Raw genomic sequence first — 19,801 nt, forward strand, 5'->3', positions numbered from 1 at the left:
GCTTCAGACTAGCCAACACGTAGACTAACCATGCCGACCAACCAACACGCGAACCAAGTTTCCGTGTTTTTATCTTAAAATCAAATTTTCACTCCTCTGGCGAAACAATGTTGCATATAAACCCCAAAAGACAGACTGAGCTGTTTTCTGACACCAATCATATTAACAATATCAAATCATATTCCATTCCTTGTCCAAAAACATTTCTTTAGTCGCATAGAAATATTTGTTTTTTCAAGAATAAACACAAATCCCAAGACAGCCCTCGCACGTGCTGCTATCACAAGCAGACGACACTCACACAGAAACCAATGTAGCAGACGATAGTATCTCTCGCAGCAGACAGCACTCCTCCTTTCTGACATGCAATAAATCGGGGATGGAGTTGATGCTAGCGGCTTCATTTCAGTCTCCCGACACAGACCCCAAACTGTTGACAAGGCCGGTCACTGTCCAAACCCCTTTCCTCAGTTTGAACACACTCCCTAACACACTAACCTGGGTCCGTGACATATGTGTTCAAACATGCTTCTGCTGGAGGACTAGGAAGCAAATCTGCAATATAAGATAAACAGAAATGGATATTTTCCCAATCGTTGTCTTGACTGATGATGGTGACATGTTGTTTAGTAAAATGTTGTATACGAATGTTTGTATGAAATATATCATCTTTTTTGTATGAGAATGTTTTGATAATGTATCGGATCGGAATGTTTGAAGATATGTTGTGGGATATTTGGTGACATTTCTTGGTTTCCGTGTGGCAGGTACGGCGACATGGTACCAAAGACCATCACCGGCAAGATAGTGGGCGGCATCTGCTCGCTGTCCGGCGTGCTGGTCATCGCCCTGCCCGTGCCAGTCATCGTCTCCAACTTCTCCCGCATCTACCACCAGAACCAGCGCGCCGACAAGCGCAAGGCTCAGAAGGTCAATCACCTGGCCAGCACATGCGCACTACTCACCCCTTTCCCTTACATTCACAGGACTGGCCACGCGATAAAACGAAAAAGAAAAGAAAAGAAAAATTATAGATAGAACATAATTTACATCACCGAGCTTACTATTCATTTATTTCTTTTTAAAAAAAAGTGAGTCACAAGAATTGGTGGAACTAAACTTGTAGATAAATGTTTAGAAATGTAGATGGTTCAAAACAGGACAATCAGGTAAAAGGTAAACAAAATCGCCAGACAAGCACGCATTGAAACTACAGGCACGACAGAAAGGCATGAACATGCTCACACAGACTACACACACACACCTACACACCTACCTACATACTGTGGTGTGCCTGATGTCTCGCGTGCTCTCGTGTGTGTAGAAGGCGCGCCTGGCCCGGATACGCATGGCCAAGAACGCCAGTGGCGCCGCCTTCATGAACGCCAAGAAGCGCATGGAGGAGGCCATCCTGGCGGAGGAGAGTGGACTGGAGCTGGACCCGGACCAGCAGGAGGGCCTGTTTGCTGTGCAGCACCATCATCTACTGTCGTGTCTGGAAAAGGCCACGGTTAGTCCTCCTCACGCATGCCTCGCCATCGATAGTCCTCGCATCATCGACTCCGTCCTCAGGCAAACATCAAACATGTCACCACACGCCACTCACATCCTCATCTCCACATTGCACTCGCCCCCCACTGTTAGTTGTCACATGGTCAACATGTAGATATGTACATTCCATGTACCAAACAAACACCAGTCAGCATTTGCAAGTGATGACTGACACATTCTTCACAGGAGGGGGGAGATGTGGAGGGGAACAGGCGGGGGGAAGTCTTTGGCACCAAGATACATGCCAACTGTTTTCTAGAGCATTGCATGGAACTTTTCATTCCCTATACCAGTTTGATTCCCCCTATCCAATCCTCTCCCCCCAAAAACCAACTTGTTGATGACTGAGCTGTTACTAAAATGAACCATTCATTATTGCTCCCAATGTTTCTCTTGAAAAAAAAAATTTCTAGTGAATACGGGGCAACGACTCTGTAGATTATCAGCTGGCCGTTAATGTCAGTCGATAATTCTCTCCCTTCCCGGGGGATGGGGTGGGGTAGGGGGTAGAAATAACCGAGGGACTGGAGATCGACAACATTTGTCAGCAGCCACGACAAAACTGTTTGCTCCACGAAGAAAACAAGTCATCAACATTAGCTAGAGGTAACGACAGAGGATGGAGAGACGAGCTACAAAGAGGGAGGGTGGGGAGGAGGAGTCATGTTTAGCGGACCATGCGGGGTCAGATGTCACCTGCCCCAACCTAACACAGGATCCAGGACAGGGGGCAAAACTTAGATCCCACTGTTTGACACCAATAAGTCCCACTAAACAAAACTTATATACACCCCTGTAAGAGGTGAGCACCTTGCAGGAACCATTGTCATGGCGGACAGTGACGTGTGTGCTTTTTTCTGCCAACTAGGATCACGTGATCAAAGAGCGACCAAAACGAATGGACAATGGCTTCGCGGGTATTGGACAAAGTGCTGCACTCCCAGTAAGGCACTTGACCATGTGAATGGCGCCTGTTAGCTCACGGCTGCTGACTGTCTTGTAACACTAATCTCTTTTTTCTCTTTCTTTCTCTTGCTTCAGGATCACTGGACAGAGGCATGGCCCGCCGGCTTTCATTGGCTATCATATATTTGTAGTTGATCTGTTCCAGAATGTTCTTACATATGATGTTACCACCTGTCTTCATCTCTCCTCTTGTTCACTGCGTTTGCCTTTATTTTATTTTATTTTTTCACTTTCACATTGGTATCTTTCTGTGCCACTCATTTCTGATGTACTTGTCACAATTTTGTGTCATTGTATTGATCTGTCATTCGTTTCATAATACATTGTTGTCACATGACATTATCTTTCTGTACTACAGTCTAACATTCAGTGCTAGTTATAATTTTGCTCAGTCAATGGCATCTTGATGCATGGGAATGACAAAAATTGTGTTATCAAAGAGAATGGCAAGAACTGTATGCTACCAAAGGGAATGGCAAGAAGTGGATGCTTGCTGAACATGTTTGTGCTAGTGTCCCGTAGCTCACTCTTGTCTCATGTACTTTTCTGGATGTATACTGATTTTTTTCTCTTCTTTTCATGCTTACATATGTATGAATGCTTATTTTTTTACTAATAACTTTATATTTATACTTCCACTCACCTTCAAAGGTTGTTAGAGTGCATAGTGTGCTCCCAATGAGTGGGTTAGCCCGTCATGCATTCATTCCGACCCTCGGTTATCATACACTCACAGAAGATTAATCTTATCTTTTTTCGAGACACAAGCATTCAAACATCGGTAATCTTCTTTGCGTATAGGAAAGATCAAAAAGCTAAAATGTCATTGCAATAAATGAAATACAAGACCTCTTATGGCCCCTGAGAGCAAATCTTTGTAAGGGTATGGCCACAATCTGATTTGAGAGTCTCCTGTCACCTAGTCATTGGGTAAACAGGTAGGCACTGATAATCTGTTTACAGGTAGCCACTCTGATAATCTGTTTACAGCTAGGCATTATAATCTGTCAACAGGTAGGCATCTGATAATCTCTGAGCAGAACTGCCTTGTAGGGCCTTTGGTTCATCATGATGTCGGTTGTTTTCTTCCAACCTGATGTTCTCAACAGCTAGAACTTCCACCATCAAACAGTGTTTGTAAATGCAGCTGTGGCAACATCAATCAGTATTCAATATACAACATGTTACAATACTATTCAACATTAAGTGTTTGCAGTATACAGCTGTTACAATACTACTCAACATTAAGTGTTTGCAGTATACAGCTGTTACAATACTACTCAACATTAAGTGTTTGCAGTATACAGCTGTTACAATACTACTCAACATGAAGTGTTTGCAGTATACCACTGTTACAAATCTACTCAACATTAAGTGTTTGCAGTATACAGCTGTTACAATACTACTCAACATTAAGTGTTTGCAGTATACAGCTGTTACAATACTACTCAACATTAAGTGTTTGCAGTATACAGCTGTTACAATACTACTCAACATGAAGTGTTTGCAGTATACCACTGTTACAAATCTACTCAACATTAAGTGTTTGCAGTATACAGCTGTTACAATACTACTCAACATTAAGCACTTGCCGTATACAGCTGTAAAGCTGTAACAACACCACTCAACATTCAGTGCACCCGACATGCAGCAGTTTATTAGTAAAAGCATCTACATTTCTTCATGTATTCCACAGCTCTATCCATGATTAGTAGAAGCCTCCTGTTCTTGTGACAATATTTTGTTCTGGTTTTCTTCTACTTCATGGAAGTGCCCTAACCCAGTAGTTAGTAACCACAAGGCCGCTGGTTCGATACTTGTGTGGCCTTTGTAAAGCTCTCCCTGCCCACCCAACACCATTGGGTATCTATAGATATAGTGAGATCCCTATAAGATATTTGCACTGATGCTATTTTCCTGGGCTCAGTTCCACAAAACAGTTTCTGAGGAGTAAAAGATTTTATTCCATGTAGTCTGGTGTGTTCCCAGGAATCTTACAAATGGCGGCAACCTGGTTCTCTCTTGTCTGTAATTTGTGTTCCTTGTGTCCAGTGTAATATAGAAGAAACTGTATGTATATGTATTTATTGTATATATATATATAAATGTATATAGCTGTGTAAGACTGAGGTACAAGCTAAACTCCAGTTATTACAAACTACTTTCTTTTATCTTTGATGTCGTCAACTGCCTCCATTTACTGTTAGTTTGATTTGTTTAGATTTTTATGTTCTCAAGAAAACAACAGAAATTTTAAAGCTTTCTATATTTTTCTTGTGATATTTTCATCTCCATAACTTAATATTTTTTTAAAAAACTGTCATGATCTACTTTAAATAAGCTAACTGTTCGTATCTTGTGCATACCATGCAAAACTTTTGTCGTTATCATCTAGCATTACATTTAGAATTAGAAGGATTTAAAGGTTTTTGTCAGGACAACCCCCTTACTAGTCAGTTTTTCACCTGAAGTTTGTTTGGCAAGAAGATACTGGTTATTATAAGTTTCTCTCTTTCTCTCCTTTAATCTTTCTCTCTCACTGTCACACACACACAAGTCGTTCTGTCATCTCCTTCACTTGATTCTCACCGCCTTCCTCTCTCGTTAATAACCTGCTGTAGACTCCCCTGTCAGAAGCTAGAATGTTATGAAAGGTATACTCAGGTGTTAAGGTAACATGTGATCAGAGATTGTGTGGATGTGTCCGCTTGAAGCCGCCCTGATGGCGAGCTGCTCGCGCTCACCTCTCTTGATGCAACGCGGCATCGAGGAGACCCTGGTGCTCAGTGCCATCGTGTGGACTAATACGGATTGTGTATCTTTTATCCCAGGACAGGGAATTCCTGGAGATGGACATGACCTTTAACGGGGCACCCAATAAACCCTCGGAGACGCCACCTCCATCACCTGACCCGTCCTTGACCTCGGCAGATCGACGTCGGGGCATGGGCTGCTGCGCGCGCAGGTTTTCCAAACATCGAAGATTTCTAGTCAATAAAGTAATTCTTCAAGTCGGGAACCATTCTCGCTGCTGACTCCTGTTTCAGTACCTCACACACGTGACAGTCCACTCACTTGCACGCCATGCAGTCTCTTCTTTCTTATGCTGCCCTGTCCTCCTCCATCCCTCCACTGCCATTGCACGTGACCCGCCTGCACTGCCACCTGCCATCACGGGCTCCTGTGTCACGCCTTCTGTCACGTTGCACGCCTCGTCTGTCACGTTGCATGACATGTCATGCCTGAGCATGATTTCACATTGCACTGCATGATGACATGTCATCTGTCGATGTGTGTCTGTCACTCACAGTCAACTGCCATTAACTTGTTTATTTGCTTCAGTTTCTGTATCTCAGTATTTTCGTAAATGATTTCTTGTTCAAATTTAATTGTTTATAGTTTAAAAATTATGTTGAAATATTACACAATACTCACTAGAAAATATTATTGTATTATTAAAGTACTGAAAGTAAGCTTTAAATGTGTCAGATGAAGACAAAAGTAGGATGTCCGTAAAGATACTGTGTTAGGATTGTTTAGGCTCAGATATACAATCACTTTAACCCTTGCAAAGTGTAAGTTTGAGTGACATCTTCTACGATAAAGTCAGAAACGATGAGCACAACTTGCTAACAGCTTGCTGTGAGATTGTCCACTAAGTATGCTTGATGTTGGTGGGAGAGACTACACCGCCACTGAACCCAGCTCACAAACGTCTTCAACGGTAATAACAGACTGTGATGGGCGACTAGAGACTTCCCCCTTTTTCTTTGCCACTGAGTAACAACAACAACAACAACAACAACAACAACAACAACAACAGCTGTGTCTCCAGTTTAGAAAGGAGAATGTGACAAGACAGAGTAGAAGGACCAGCTGCTTTAGAGGAAAAACCCATTGAAGTGGAATGGTTTCCATGATTTAACTCGCGCTGTGTTGAGTAGCACACATTGTTGTCAGATTATTGTGTTTATGAGATTGTTTGTGTACTAGGATCAGTTTCTATATGTGTGTCGGTGTAGTCTCCTTCACTGGTTTCGTCTTGCTGTACCTAGTGTAGCTGCTTGCATGCTGCAGGTGTGTGTTACAGACGATAGTGTGCAAGTGATGTTACAGAGTGTTACAGAGTTACAGGGTAATGTGACTGCTACAGTCAGTACTACATGACTAGTGTAGTGTATAGTATACAATAGTATATTACAGACGATAGTGTGCGAGTGATGTTACAGTGTAAACTGTTTACAGGGTCATGTGACTGCTATAGTCACTACTACATGACTAGCGTAGTGTATAGTAAACAATAGTATACAATAGTCAGTTAACTTGATTCCATGGAGTATGGTAAGAAATCGCTGAATCTTCTAGTGTCATTTGAGCAGATACAGTTGATAATAAGTGGATATTATTCAAGTGTAGACGAAAGTAAAACAAAAAGTGTTTTAACTGCCACTGAGCAGCTTTGCCCTCACTGTTGTGAACGAATGCTACTCATCTTTTCCTAACGCTTCGAGCGAATCGTCCGACAAGAGCCTCGCTTCCAGAGTTAGATATTTCCTTCTGTCTTTGTATCCGCCTGTCTGGCTGTCTCTTCCTGAACTACTCACTCACTCCACACACACAGACACACAGAGACAGACAGATGAGCACGCACACACGCAGCCCTCGTCGTGGCGTAGGCAATGATAGTCGTGAAAAGTATAATTTTATTGGTATAATTATGTGTCCGGTGGTGTAGTCTGTAAACAAAATTGTGAGCGGTGTTGTTTTCTTGGAAATATATTTTATTTAAATGTTGACCTAGGTTACATTAGTTGTGATAGATGCTAGATTAAACACGCTAAACCACAGTGAAGTGTGATGTAAGGCTAAACGCGTTTAAAAACATTTGTGGAGGTAGGAAGAAATATTAAACTCTATAACCTTTATTTCACGCGCTGTCAACCTGTACAAACAGTGTTGGTGACCTTTGTGACCCTGTATGATGGTGACAAGTTTCACAGGTGCAGGCACGCAACCTGCTGTATGGTGGGCCGTGTGAATGTGATATGTAAAGGGCCGTGTGAATGTGATGTAAAGGGCCGCGTGAATGTGATATGTAAATGGCCGTGTGAATGTGATGTAAAGGGCCGCGTGAATGTGATATGTAAATGGCCGTGTGAATGTGATGTAGAGGGCCGTGTGAATGTGATAAGTAAAGGGCCGTGTGAATGTGATGTAACCTGCCGTGCACTACACGTGTTAATGTGCTGCTGCCGTGTCGCCAGGGCCGATCATCTAGCTGTGGACATGAGGCGGAGCGTGAGGAGCTGAACGACATCCAGGTGCGGTTACCCCCCTTGAACCGGTCGTCGCGCTCGTCGCTGAACGCGCTGGAGGCGGCGCACCTCAACAGCAAGGACGCCCACCACCACCACCACACGCTGACCGTCACCACCGCCATCGTCACCATGCCCACCCCCAGCACCACGTCGGAGACGGAGTCCGTGCAGACGCAGAGCACGAGCGGCACGCTCTCCCCTGCCACGCAGTCGCAGTCCGGCGTCGTGCGCATCTCCACCTTGTGAGGCGCCACCTAGCTGCCCCAAGAGCCCACACACACACATGCGCGCGCGCCTCGCCACCGCAGTGCCCGGATGACTCGGGAGGCTGGAAGCCAAGCGGACATCTCGCACCTTCAGGAACAAAAATTTAAAAAAGAAAACCCAGCCACCGCTGTTTGCTGGGAGCCAGCACATCCTGCGTCCCCGACCCCCCACTTCCCCTTCCCCCACACCACCACCCCCAGTAACTGTCAGAGTTGCCGGACTGTCTATGGTGCTGCCTGGAAACGGCTGTCGGACTGTCTATGGTGCTGCCCAGAAGTAGCTGCCGGACTGTCTATGGCGCTGTCTACATGTCAGACTGTCTTGTCGTTTGGAATGTGCAGCAAGCAAGCAAGCCGTGGAGTTCTCCGGAGAGTCTGGTTGAGTTATCGCCCCTTTGTGAGGCATTACCTCCCCAGAAGGACTGAAAGCTGTCTTCTTTGTGTTCGACGTCGTGCAGGTGTATGCAGACTATACGTGACAGGTGCATGGACACGCTGGTCCCCACTTGTACATAGATGATGATGATGTCCCCCCGAGCTAGCTGTACAGAGTCCTTGTGACAGCTGTGTACAGTCCTTGTGACAGCTGTGTTACAGTCCTTGTGACAGCTGTGTACAGTCCTTGTGACAGCTGTGTTACAGTCCTTGTGACAGCTGTGTACAGTCCTTGTGACAGCTGTGTACAGTCCTTGTGACAGCTGTGTTACAGTGTGTGTACTCACCACTTTCCGTCACATGTGTTCATGACCAAAATGTAGCTTACCCAGTATGGAAAGGGGTGTTTGATGAGTTAGAATAGGTTTCGATTTTATTGGCTTATGATTCATATCCCGTAAATAGTTAACCTTACGAAACTTTGTCTTCAGCTGCGTGCGTTGTCACGTTTAATGGGGGGACAGGCTGAGCAGGTGTTGCAGGTCTCAGTTCCCCCTCACCTCACCTGCCCAGTTCGTCTGACGCTGACAGTGAGCGCATTCACCTGCAATGTTGACCCTGATGCCCCGAAACAGCGACATCGTATGTTACAATGACATTGTGTAGCAACGGGTGTTCCCTGTGATGTCCTGTCACCTCCGAGGGTCGTCGTCCAACGTCTTTGATGGTGTCAGCAGCCGACTGGGTCTGCAAGTCTGAAGGTGCGCTGACAGTCAGACTTGTGTCACTTTGTGTCATGTTGTCGACATCCTTCAGACGATCTGTGAGAGTGTCCACTCCTCCCCACCCCACCCCCATCTGACCGGGTGCAAGAAATCAGCTGACCGGGCGGCTGTCTCTGTCCGCTTGTGTCCTCGGCCAGTGGTAAGAGTTTGTCTCAGGAAGACAAGAGAAACGAAGATGTCCCGAAATGTTTACTGACGGCTGCTATACACAACTAACTGAGACTTCGAGAGATTTCTTTTTTGCTTCCGACCCCCTCTTCCAAATATTCTTTCTTTTTGGACTCTTTGTGATTCTTCGACCTTTCTTAACTTTTTGGTGCAAACTGCGTGTGTGTGTGTGGCGTGGTGCCGTCTGTGTCCCTGTGTCTCGTGGTTGCTGCATGTTTTGCGGCGAGAACATTTGCCGAGCCTGTGGGAGGGTCAGTCTGTAGCTTCTACAGCTTCCAGTCGTTGCCTGGAGGTCGGACAAAAACACAACTGATGCTCTGTGTCTTCTCTTAGTCTTCATAGAACATCGGTCTGTCCACACGTGGACTTTGTACAAGGTCTGTGTATAAGTCGGTTGTTTTTTTTTTAAAGGTCTGTGAACACTTGATCTTTGTACAATATTGCATTTACATACGTGTGCACGGTCTTTTGTACCAGGAGGATCTGTGTTCACTCCTGGTCGCTGTTCAGGACTGGTCCGTGTTCACACGCCTTCTGTGTCTGCACGCGGTCTGTGTTCAGTTCACACATTGTCTGCAGGTTCTGGGCTGTGTGTCTCATCGAGCTTCCAAACGACGGCACAGTGCAGAGGTGAGAGGTCAAAGGATAGGCGAGGAGGATGGTGAGGCGGACAGCGCATTCTGGAAGCCGTTGTGACCGAATGGTATTTTCTAGATCTTTCCTTCCTTTCATTTAAGGACCCGATATGCTGTGTATGTACGTGTGAGTCTGCTTTCTTCTCTCTATCTCTCTTCCTTTTCTGTTGTTCGATTCAAAGTGTTCTTATTCTTAATGCAGTTTCTGTGGGTTTTTTCTAGAATGTCTTCGTCTCAGCTTTTATCGGTTTGACTGCACGACATGGTGGAAGCGTTAGCAGAACTACATCTTAGCAGCACTGGACACCACGTGACAACTTGTGTCGGATGTTATTCTTTCTCTCTCTCCTGGTCTTGTTGACGGATGGTCTTCCCCGTGCAGTCTGTCGGCGGGCTGGCTGGCTGGCTAACAGTTTTAGTGTTGAGCCCCCCGGTGATTTGTACAGCCCAGCATCTCACGACTGCAGTCACGTGTCCAGGTCTTGCGCTCAAGACTTGCGGCATCCTGCTCGTGAGACACACCCTGTCGTCTGGACTCTCTCTGTCTAGTCGTTAGAATCGAACTGGAGGCAGCGGAACGGTTAAGAAAGTTTATAAAGAGATTAGAAACATGGGTTAGACAGTTTCGGAGACTGACCTCATCGCTAGCTGCAGCACACAAACGAGAAAATGTTCCGCCAGGTGACCTCCTGCTTGCAACCTCAAAGCACGTGCAGCCCGGAGTCACGAACGTCACGCGCCGCTGATGAGATGCACATTCCTTGAAGGAAGGAGGACAGAAACGATGGCTGGGACTATGTTCACCCGTGACTACCTGCTTTCTGTCGGAAGCAACAATGCTCCAGCTGCTGAAAGATGTCCAGCTTGCTTCAGCATGGCACGTGATGGTCAAGGGGTGTCGCGTTTCCATGGAGACAGACTCTAAGAGTCACACCTAGCCACATCAGCTCGTGTTCTCCTTCCTCGTCTGGGTCACGCTCGGACGACGACGACGACGAGTTTTCCTTATCGACACCTGTAGTAGACGATTGTCTGGTAGAGCAGACTTGCTGCTGTTTCACACCTTCTCTTCACTTGTAATGTCATCCGGCTTTACATTGTTGACTACCACTTCTTTACAATCTTAACAATTTTGAGTAGCTTCTAGTTTCAAGTTAGATGGCTTCTGACTTGTCTCACGTTTCCGGTCACACTCTCTCTCTCTTCCATATTTGCCTTCAGTGTACATCTCCGACTTTGTGCTCTGCCCTTCCTAGACCAGCCAGGTGATGGTGAGGACAGGTTTCTGGACACGCAGACCTCAGGAGCTTGCGACTTGGACACCTGTGTCTCAGCTCCTGGGAGGTGTGATGTCACCTCACGTCACGTAGAGTACAGACACGTCACGTAGATCACAGAGAATCTTTATGCACCTACTCACTTTGTGTCGAGATATGAAGTCACACACTGTAGGCCTAGGATCCGCTTCCAACATTATTCTGTGTGGTTTCTATGGCATCCCATGAGTCTGCGTGAAAACAATTTTTTTTTTTTTTTGTTTGTGTCTTGAGGGTTGGGACAGCGAGGAAAGAACATAGGTTGAAGTTTAAATAAATAAATATAAATAATTATTGATATTTTTTTTCGTCTGACTATACCCTGAGGCCAGCTGCGACTGGCAGTGTTGCTTGGCTCAAGCTGCTTGGCGCGCACGTGTGTATGTGTGTTTAGAAGAGAAGAAGGAAGGATAAATACTGTGAGCGGCAGGACTAACAGATGTAGCGAGGCTGTTGATGTTCGCCAGGTAACGCGAGTGCAGCGGCGTGTACGTCCCACGTAGTTAGTGTAGTGGTGCACGCTTTCCTTGTGCAAAGTCGCGGTGTGCAGCTGTGTGGCAGCTGTGTGCAGCTGGGTGCTTGACCCTCACCTTCTGCCTGCTGGCGTCAGCAGCTTGCACGTCAGGCTGAGTATCTGTATCCTGTTACTACAGTGCTAGGTATCTGTATCCTGTCCCTGCAGTGCTGGGTATCTGTATCCTGCCTTCAGTGGTGGGTATCTGTATCCTGTCACTGCAGTGACATTTATCTGTATCCTGTTGAAGTAGAGTTGGACACACATATCCTGCCACTGCAATGTTGGGTATTTGTATCCTGTCACTGCAGTGCTAGGTATATCTATCCTGTTAAAGTAGAATTGGACACACGTATCCTGTCACTGCAGTCCTAGTTATCTGTATCCTGTCAATGCCGTGTTCGGTATACGTATCCTTCACTGCAGTGTTCAGTAGCTGTATCCTGTCACTGCAGTGTTAGCTATCTGTATCCTGTTGAAGTAGAGCTGTACACACGTATCCTGTCACTGCAGTCCTAGTTCTCTGTATCCTGTCACTGCAGGGTTCGGTGTCTGTCTCCAGTCAGTGTGGAGCCAGTACACATACCTTGTCATGACACCTGTCAACCTTTGTCCGAAAATTGTTAGTGAATCCTTGCAGTAGTGATGTCGCAAATCAGCTAAAGTCGTAAACATGGGAATGTGTCAGTTGTATGTGTGTGAGGGTGTCCCTCGTGTACAAGTCAATGCCTGGGTCAGGAACTGGGAATGTCTCAGTCGCAAACATGGAAGTGGAATGTACTGGCAGTGACATGGAGATGTGTGTGTGTGTGTTGCAGACGTGTGATGTCAGTTGAGTATCTGGCAATGTGTCCGTTGTGTTTACTTGGGAATGTCTGTCATAAACACAGAAGTGTGTCAGGGGTTTGTTTGAGAATGTGTCACAGTTTGCATCAGAATGAGTCAGTCGTACACGTGGGGATGTGCCGCTCGCTGTTAGTGCAGAAAGAACAGGTGAGACAAAAATCACCTTTAACGACTCCCCCGTGCACGTTCCTCCTCCTGTGAGTGTTGCAGGGACTTGTGTTCATCCCACAGCATGTTGACAGTGTGGAATGTCACGTACATACGTCCGCCCAACCAGCTTGGCAGTGACACTAGTGCCAGAACTAATCATCTTATTATGGGATAGGGTCTCTACGCATGTCAGCTTCTCACCTATTTGCACTTAGCTCGGGTCTTTCGTGTCCAGCATCAGTGAACTTATTACAGCCAGGGATCGGGGAAGGGTGGCGAGAAATGGTGTTGGGGGTGAATGTAGTGGCCAGAAGCAGCAACCGGAAACGCGTCACCTGACGTTGTCTGCTGATCATGATGAAGATGCTGGCTGGATGGCTGGGTGGCAGGTCTCGCATTTGGTCCGATGCTGCCAGTTAACCATCAGGGTGAGCAACGGCATCAACAGTAGAGTAAACAAGAGCCAGTGTCTGTTGAAAGAACAGCTCAAGGAACTTTCTCAGAGACAAGTGGTCCACACTGCCTAACACTACTCACCTCCTCCCACCTGACTTTTGTTGTGAAAGGTCAAAGGTTGCAGCTAGGTCCTTCGTCTCGCTGTTCGAATCCCAACAGATAGCTACCATTACCTCGGGTTGAGGGGCCAGCAAGGAGCAGTTTGTCAGCAAAGGGTGGAAAGGATGGATGGTAAAGATGGCTGCCAGGGTCATGGCCTTGTCTTGCTCCTCTCGTGACCTTCACCCCCAACCCCCACGACTCGTGCTGTGACCTCCGCTCGCTTGCTTGCAACTGTGACGACAGTGTGCACGCTTTAGTTTCTTCTTAGACGACAACAAGCCCGCGACACGTGCATCAATGTTTGTTTTGGACTCGTCTGCAGTGCTGTTTTCACTCAACCGACATCAAGTCTTTTCTCTTGTCCGTCACTCGGTGACGTCCGTCTTATTCTGTTTGTCTGTCACTCCATTCATAATTTACCACTGGGTCTTTTTTTTTTTTTCTTTTCTTCGCGTGAAGTAACAATTTTTGCACTTAAAGGTCTCGATATATTATGCTAACTTCGAATCACTCTTTTTACCAACTTCATATCCCAGAGTCACCGCCCCTCCTCCTGTTGTTCCATGTCCTAGAAGGAAGGAGCGGAGAACTGTTGGTGTTGGCACCGCTCACGTGACTGCCAGCATATAGATTGTTACCGTTTGCTCCCGTCCCGTTCTCCCCATATCCCTCAAGTTTTCGCGTTGTTGAAGTGTTCCACAAGTTGTTCATGGCTGTTTGATTTAAAAAAAACACACACATCACTATGTTCAGTTTCCAGTTCTCAGAATAAAAAAAAATTGCATTATTCTTTTGTGTGAAAAGTTTTCTTTATTCGTGTTGTTGGTGTTTCTGTTTCATTTTGTGATGAATGCTACTGAGTCCATTGTGTTGCTAATGATACTGTGCTATTGTGTTATTTAAACAAATAATGCATGAATGTTTTAATACAATGTTTGTTCCAGTACAAACGATCGAGCCCCCGTGGTCCCGGTTGGTCGTGCCGGGGTGAACACCCAGCCTCTCTCTAGCTAGGTGACTGAGCTGCATGGCTCACCCCTTTCTGTTCTACTATTTTGTTTTCTCTCACACCGGTCCTTCCATCTATAACGGCTTCCGACAAACTCTCCCCCTTTTACCCTGTAGTTTTATCTGTCCTATCTTCTGTCTGTGCTGGTCTTTCTCCTGTCTTCTTTGTCCATCACTGGTTCTTTCCCATTGGTCTCTCTTCTCTGTGGTCTCATTTATGCCTGCAGGGTTTACTGTGCAGGGTGACCCGTGTCAGGGGAGGATGGGATCCTTGGCTCCGGTGCATAGGCGGTCTTAACTTTTCGTCTTAAGATGCCTTGCTTAACTCGCTTTTCGTCTTGGCTAAGTTCGCGGTCTCAAGCCTGTTGCATGAGCGATCTCAGCCCCTTGCTTAGCTGAGAACCGGGTCAGGTCAGCCCGGCGGTCGAGGTCAGCGATATAAATAAATTCGTCCGGGAGCGGCCTTGCCAACCGTATATTCCACCAATGAAAACTGCGCTACAGCGATGGTGCTGAGCCGCGAAATTCGTCTGCACACCATGGCTGAAACGAAGGAGAGATGTCCGACAGCGAAATATTAGTCTTAATCGAGGAGGTTACCAGGGAGAAGAAGAGGCTTTACCAGAAAAAGAAAAAGATGAAATAAGAAAGAAATGAAGCAATTTAAAATCTTCCACAATTTCATCTCGCAGTCGTCAAAAACATCCACCAACGGGCGGGGGCAACCACCAGAAACAGTACCAGTGATAAACAGAGAAAGTGATAAATATTTTAGATGATTGCAGACAACTGATGGACGGCATAAACATCGAAGGTTAGTCATTTTGTTTACCTGTGTAGACTTATTTTTTACACGTCTGTGTCATCCGCAGAAAATGATCTAGATGCCGAGAGAATGCAAATGCAAAGCCGATAGTCAGCACACAACAGCCGGTTTAGAAAATAAATATTTCCATCCGAAATACATTTATTTAAAATGACTAGGTACATTTCTCATTTAGTTTTTGTGACAGGTGGTGAATCATTTACACTGGTTCCTCAAGAAGTCTTTTATGATAGGGGAGAGTAATAAAATAATATTGACATATGTAGGAGGTGCAATATATGTACTTATGTAGAACACCCCAGTTCCATCTTCTAATTCAATAATGGAAATGCTTTTGTTAGAAGTATATGCATATGTATTATTTTCTTGCATAACAAGCAAGAAGGAATTGAACATTTCAGACAATGTTTTCAAATGGGAAATTTTAAAAATGTACTTTATATCACATAGATATTCCTGATGGTAAGTTTGAACAAAACATAAAATATTAAGGAAAAGCGCCAATGTTTTTATACTTTACTTCCAAAGCTGGCTTAAAATTATAAATTGTTTAATTCAAGTGCCAAACACAGACTATGACATAATTTGGGAGATGTACGCAGCAGGTTTGTCTTTACATCCACAGTCAATTTGGACATTTAACCAGTTTTAACTACAAGTCTAATACATGTTACAGTACCAGTGTTCTACAGTTTAGATTCCAGTAGACACTGATCAGCTTCTGAGTGACATGGATGTGCAGTGTCTACATTCTTTACCAGTTGCATGTTATCAAGTTCTGAAATAGCTATACCTGGGTCCAGTGAAAAGTGCTAAATATTAACTCTAAAGAGAAAAACATGTCCTTCACAATCCCACCAGCAGCATGTAGTAAATATCAACATTACTGCTTTTTTATAGTTACTTGGCATCACAAAGAATAACAAGCAAGATAATAATCTATTTATATAGAAACCTTACACAGAAGAGTAATTCAAGCAATACCTTTACATAACCTAATGGCTAATGCAATGGTAAGTACTCAGTGCTCCCTTGTCAAATTGTCATGAATCAATTTCTAAAAAATATTTCTTTCATGCAGCATCAACACCACTGAGAGCCAGAAAGCAATATTCAAAGCTGTCAAAGTGGCTTATGCATAGACAGTTGCACATTTCTGAAAAAAATCTTTTTGACTGTCAGATAAAACACACCAAGGTGATGTACCAAGCAGCCAGTATTCCATCTGTCAACTAAGTCATCTGAAGAAAACAAAATACCTGATGATACAAAAGAATCCACAACAAAGATTAAAGAAAGAAAAACTTTGTATCTCCTGGACAGTGAACTTGATCATGTTAAAAAAGAATCACAATTGATGGAAATCAAAATAAATCTGGCACAGGCTGAGGTAACAAATACTACATGGAAAAACAGATGGAAAATGAATTGGTAATGCCGGCTGCTCAAAGTGTTGACCAACTGGTTGAGGTGGATGCTGCTATTCAGCCAAAGTCAAATTGAATAATAAATGTTGTGACCATTCAGTTAGAAATTATGACAGCACAATGGAACACCTGATGATTTTTGCTGCTTTGGCAGGGATATATCTGAAGTCACACAATATATTCTGGAGCACTGGATATTAAAGGGGAGGAGTTTATGTATTTCTAAACCATGATGCAAACAAAAGGGTGCAATATATTATAACATGGAGTAAAGACACATACTAACCAGCCCACAAGCAAAACTTGTGCATTTTAAACCTGACAAAGCAAAGACAGTATTTATCATAGTTGTTCCTGAAGAAAATGGAACCAATTTTTGAGAACATCATTGGTTCTCTCAATGGTGTCACTTGTTGAGCTGTGGGCACAGTTGAACTTTTCCTTGGCTCTAGTGTCTGCATTTTAAAAAAGGGGGATACTAAGCCAATCAGTCAGCGGGTAGCCACTGTCTCCCATGTTCATCCCATGTCAATGCCAAAAGTGTCAGCCACTACAACTTGCATTATGCCTTGTTGCATAAAATTGTAATGCCACCATCACCTGCAAAAGACATAGGAAATATTATTGACCCCAATGATTTATATATTTTAGTACTCACATCTCAACGAAACTGTCCATTTTTAGTTAAAAAGGACGATGTGAACATTAACCTATTATGATTATTTACCTCTTGAGCCACATGCTTACAACTTGAGACATACTGCAAGGAACTGCCTGTCAAATTGATAAACATGTATTAAATCAAACTATATTGGAGATTCTGGGTGCTCTGCTACTTTATTCTGTGTTGTTTTACTTAAATACAATGACATCAATTTTTAAATAATGTTAAGGTTAATAATACTCTAAAACAATACTTGGAGCACAGTGGATGGGCCAGAATTGTGCCTCTGCTCATATGAGCCAAGTATAGCAAACTGTGAATTTTCTTGGATTATTGCTGTCACCAGAGTGAAAGTAGAAAATTTTCATTACTTTTATTGCAAAGTTCAAGTTTTATCCTTTCCAAAAATGTATTGGTTTTGTGGTCTCATGTTTACCTGAGAGCAGCAATAATAACAACAAACATCACCCACTGTCGTCAACACCATCTTAAGTTATACGCCATTGTTGTGTTATGTGATTATATTTTGAAGTCATTCTAACATTATTAAATATTTTTAACGTAATGCTGTCAATTACACTTATTAATTATATATTTATATAGTGGTGGTGACTGTAGTCTTACCTGCAGCAAAGGCGGAGTAGAGCCTTTTCGTTGAAAATGATGGTCGAAATCACTTTCCACTGTTATGTTCGCTCGACGGAATCGAAAACGATGATACAAATCGACGTCATACATTTCAAATGGATTTGATCGATCGCTGAAGTAGTGAAAAATCTGTATTTGTCAATGGTATACGCAGGGCAACTCAGTAAACAACACGATCAAGCGCCACTGTTACTACGAAAGCCGCCGTACGGTCATGCGTAAGCAGCGTGTGGCGGCTAAGCAAGGAGTTAAGCCAGGGGGGGACCAGTCTTAAATTTTAAGACTAAGACCGCTTGCTTAGCGAGTTGAGACCGCCCATGCACCGCGCTTAACAGGCGTCTTAGGTTAAGACAGCGTGCTTGGCTTAACTGCGGTCTTAACTCGAGTTAAGACCGCCTATGCACCGGAGCCCTGGAGGTTGAGGTCCCTGATGTGTTGCGGCCCATCATACCAACACACCTCATGGCCCGAACTTCTCCGAGAGGAGAGGTTGGTGTGGCCTACACTAATCAAGTCATCCATTCTAGAATGCTGTGGTCTGGGTTAATCTGGTCTCCATATCTAAAGGCCAAAGTATATTCCGTTTTTATTCCTAGGTGGTACCGCTCGATTACACCTCCTTGCTAGACTCCGGAGTGGGTTAGCAGAAGGAATGAAACGTAAATCTTTTCACTATGTCTACAAAATGTCTAATCGTGGCAAACGCAACAAAGAGATTGAATTGTGTGAGTGAGAGAGAGACACACACACAAACACACAGAGCATGCGTGTAATTCTGTCGAGGTGCCTCCCTCTCTACCCGTTCGCTATAGCCAAAGTATTTCATCGGGTCTTCTTCAGTTAAAAGCCTTCGCTCTGGACAATTTTTGGTCCAATGCGAAACCCAGAAGGTCTCTGAGGCCCTTCACCGATGGGATGGAAAACAGTTTGTCCGACCCATGAAAGTAAAAACACAAATCCCTCAACTCTTCTAAAGGAGATCATTCGTTGCCCTGACCTCCCTGGAATGTTGGAGCAGGACATTCAGTCAGAACACGCATCCCAGGGGAGGTGGGGTACAAATGTGGGGGTACAAGGTGGGGTACACATGTCCACAGGGTCCACCTCAAGAGAGGTGGGAGGTCTGTTCCCACAAATACCATTTTTCCTCACTGTTTAAGGAAAATAACGGATTTCATCGAGGTGAGGTACTGACGAGTCAAAGTATCCTTCTCATTCCTTCTCCGTTGCTTCTTCAATGAGAGCACGTGGTTATATTCAGCGCATGCGCACCACACGCACGTCGGTGGTGAAACCGGAAGTGGGGGTCAGTTTGTTGGCCAATAAGTTGCTTTTACACAGACACACGAAGTAAAGAGATAGGTGGAAAAGACTCTGTCGTGTTTCTAACCATCACAACGGTAAATTTACGAAAGGAAGGAAGAAAAGTTAGTCTAACGTGCTTTGCCGATGGTAAATGTCAAAAGATGAAAATCGTAGATGCGAGCGATACAAATAGAGAAATTCGTGCTGACAGCAAACTCAAGACTATAGGTCGACATTTCGTCACAGGATTTCATATAACTGACTGGAGTTCGATCCCAGTACTGCCTCGTGGATGTGAAGATGAGTGTCACATACAAGTGTCACATACAAGTGTCACCGGGACGAGCAAAATAACCGCTGACACTGTCAGCTCCCAGTCTGTGCCAGGCCTGAGATTAGCAACGTTAAGCTGTGTTGCAACATCGGATGCTGATATGGTAATAACAGCTGGCAGAGAGAACCTTTCATGTAGCAC

The 19,801-nt window shown here is 44.6% G+C and overlaps 1 protein-coding gene across 4 annotated transcripts in view; it reads left to right on the forward strand.

Annotated features, from left to right (window-relative positions):
* LOC112571679 (potassium voltage-gated channel protein Shal-like) overlaps positions 1–14,237 on the forward strand; it is a 54,694-nt gene extending 40,457 nt beyond the window's left edge. Inside the window, exons 2-6 of one of the 4 annotated variants that reach the window (XM_025250874.1) lie at positions 768–930; positions 1,325–1,510; positions 2,420–2,494; positions 5,349–5,482; positions 7,782–7,981. In XM_025250874.1, coding sequence (XP_025106659.1) covers positions 768–930; positions 1,325–1,510; positions 2,420–2,494; positions 5,349–5,482; positions 7,782–7,827 — 604 coding nt within the window. In that variant the 3' untranslated portion in view covers positions 7,828–7,981. Of the gene's footprint in view, positions 1–767; positions 931–1,324; positions 1,511–2,419; positions 2,495–5,348; positions 5,517–7,781 lie in introns of all 4 variants that reach the window. The other 3 variants (XM_025250871.1, XM_025250873.1, XM_025250872.1) reach the window with 3 other exon arrangements.
* Positions 14,238–19,801: the final 5,564 nt, after the last annotated feature.

Source organism: Pomacea canaliculata, linkage group LG9 (assembly GCF_003073045.1).
Source record: "Pomacea canaliculata isolate SZHN2017 linkage group LG9, ASM307304v1, whole genome shotgun sequence".
Taxonomy (NCBI): domain Eukaryota; kingdom Metazoa; phylum Mollusca; class Gastropoda; order Architaenioglossa; family Ampullariidae; genus Pomacea; species Pomacea canaliculata.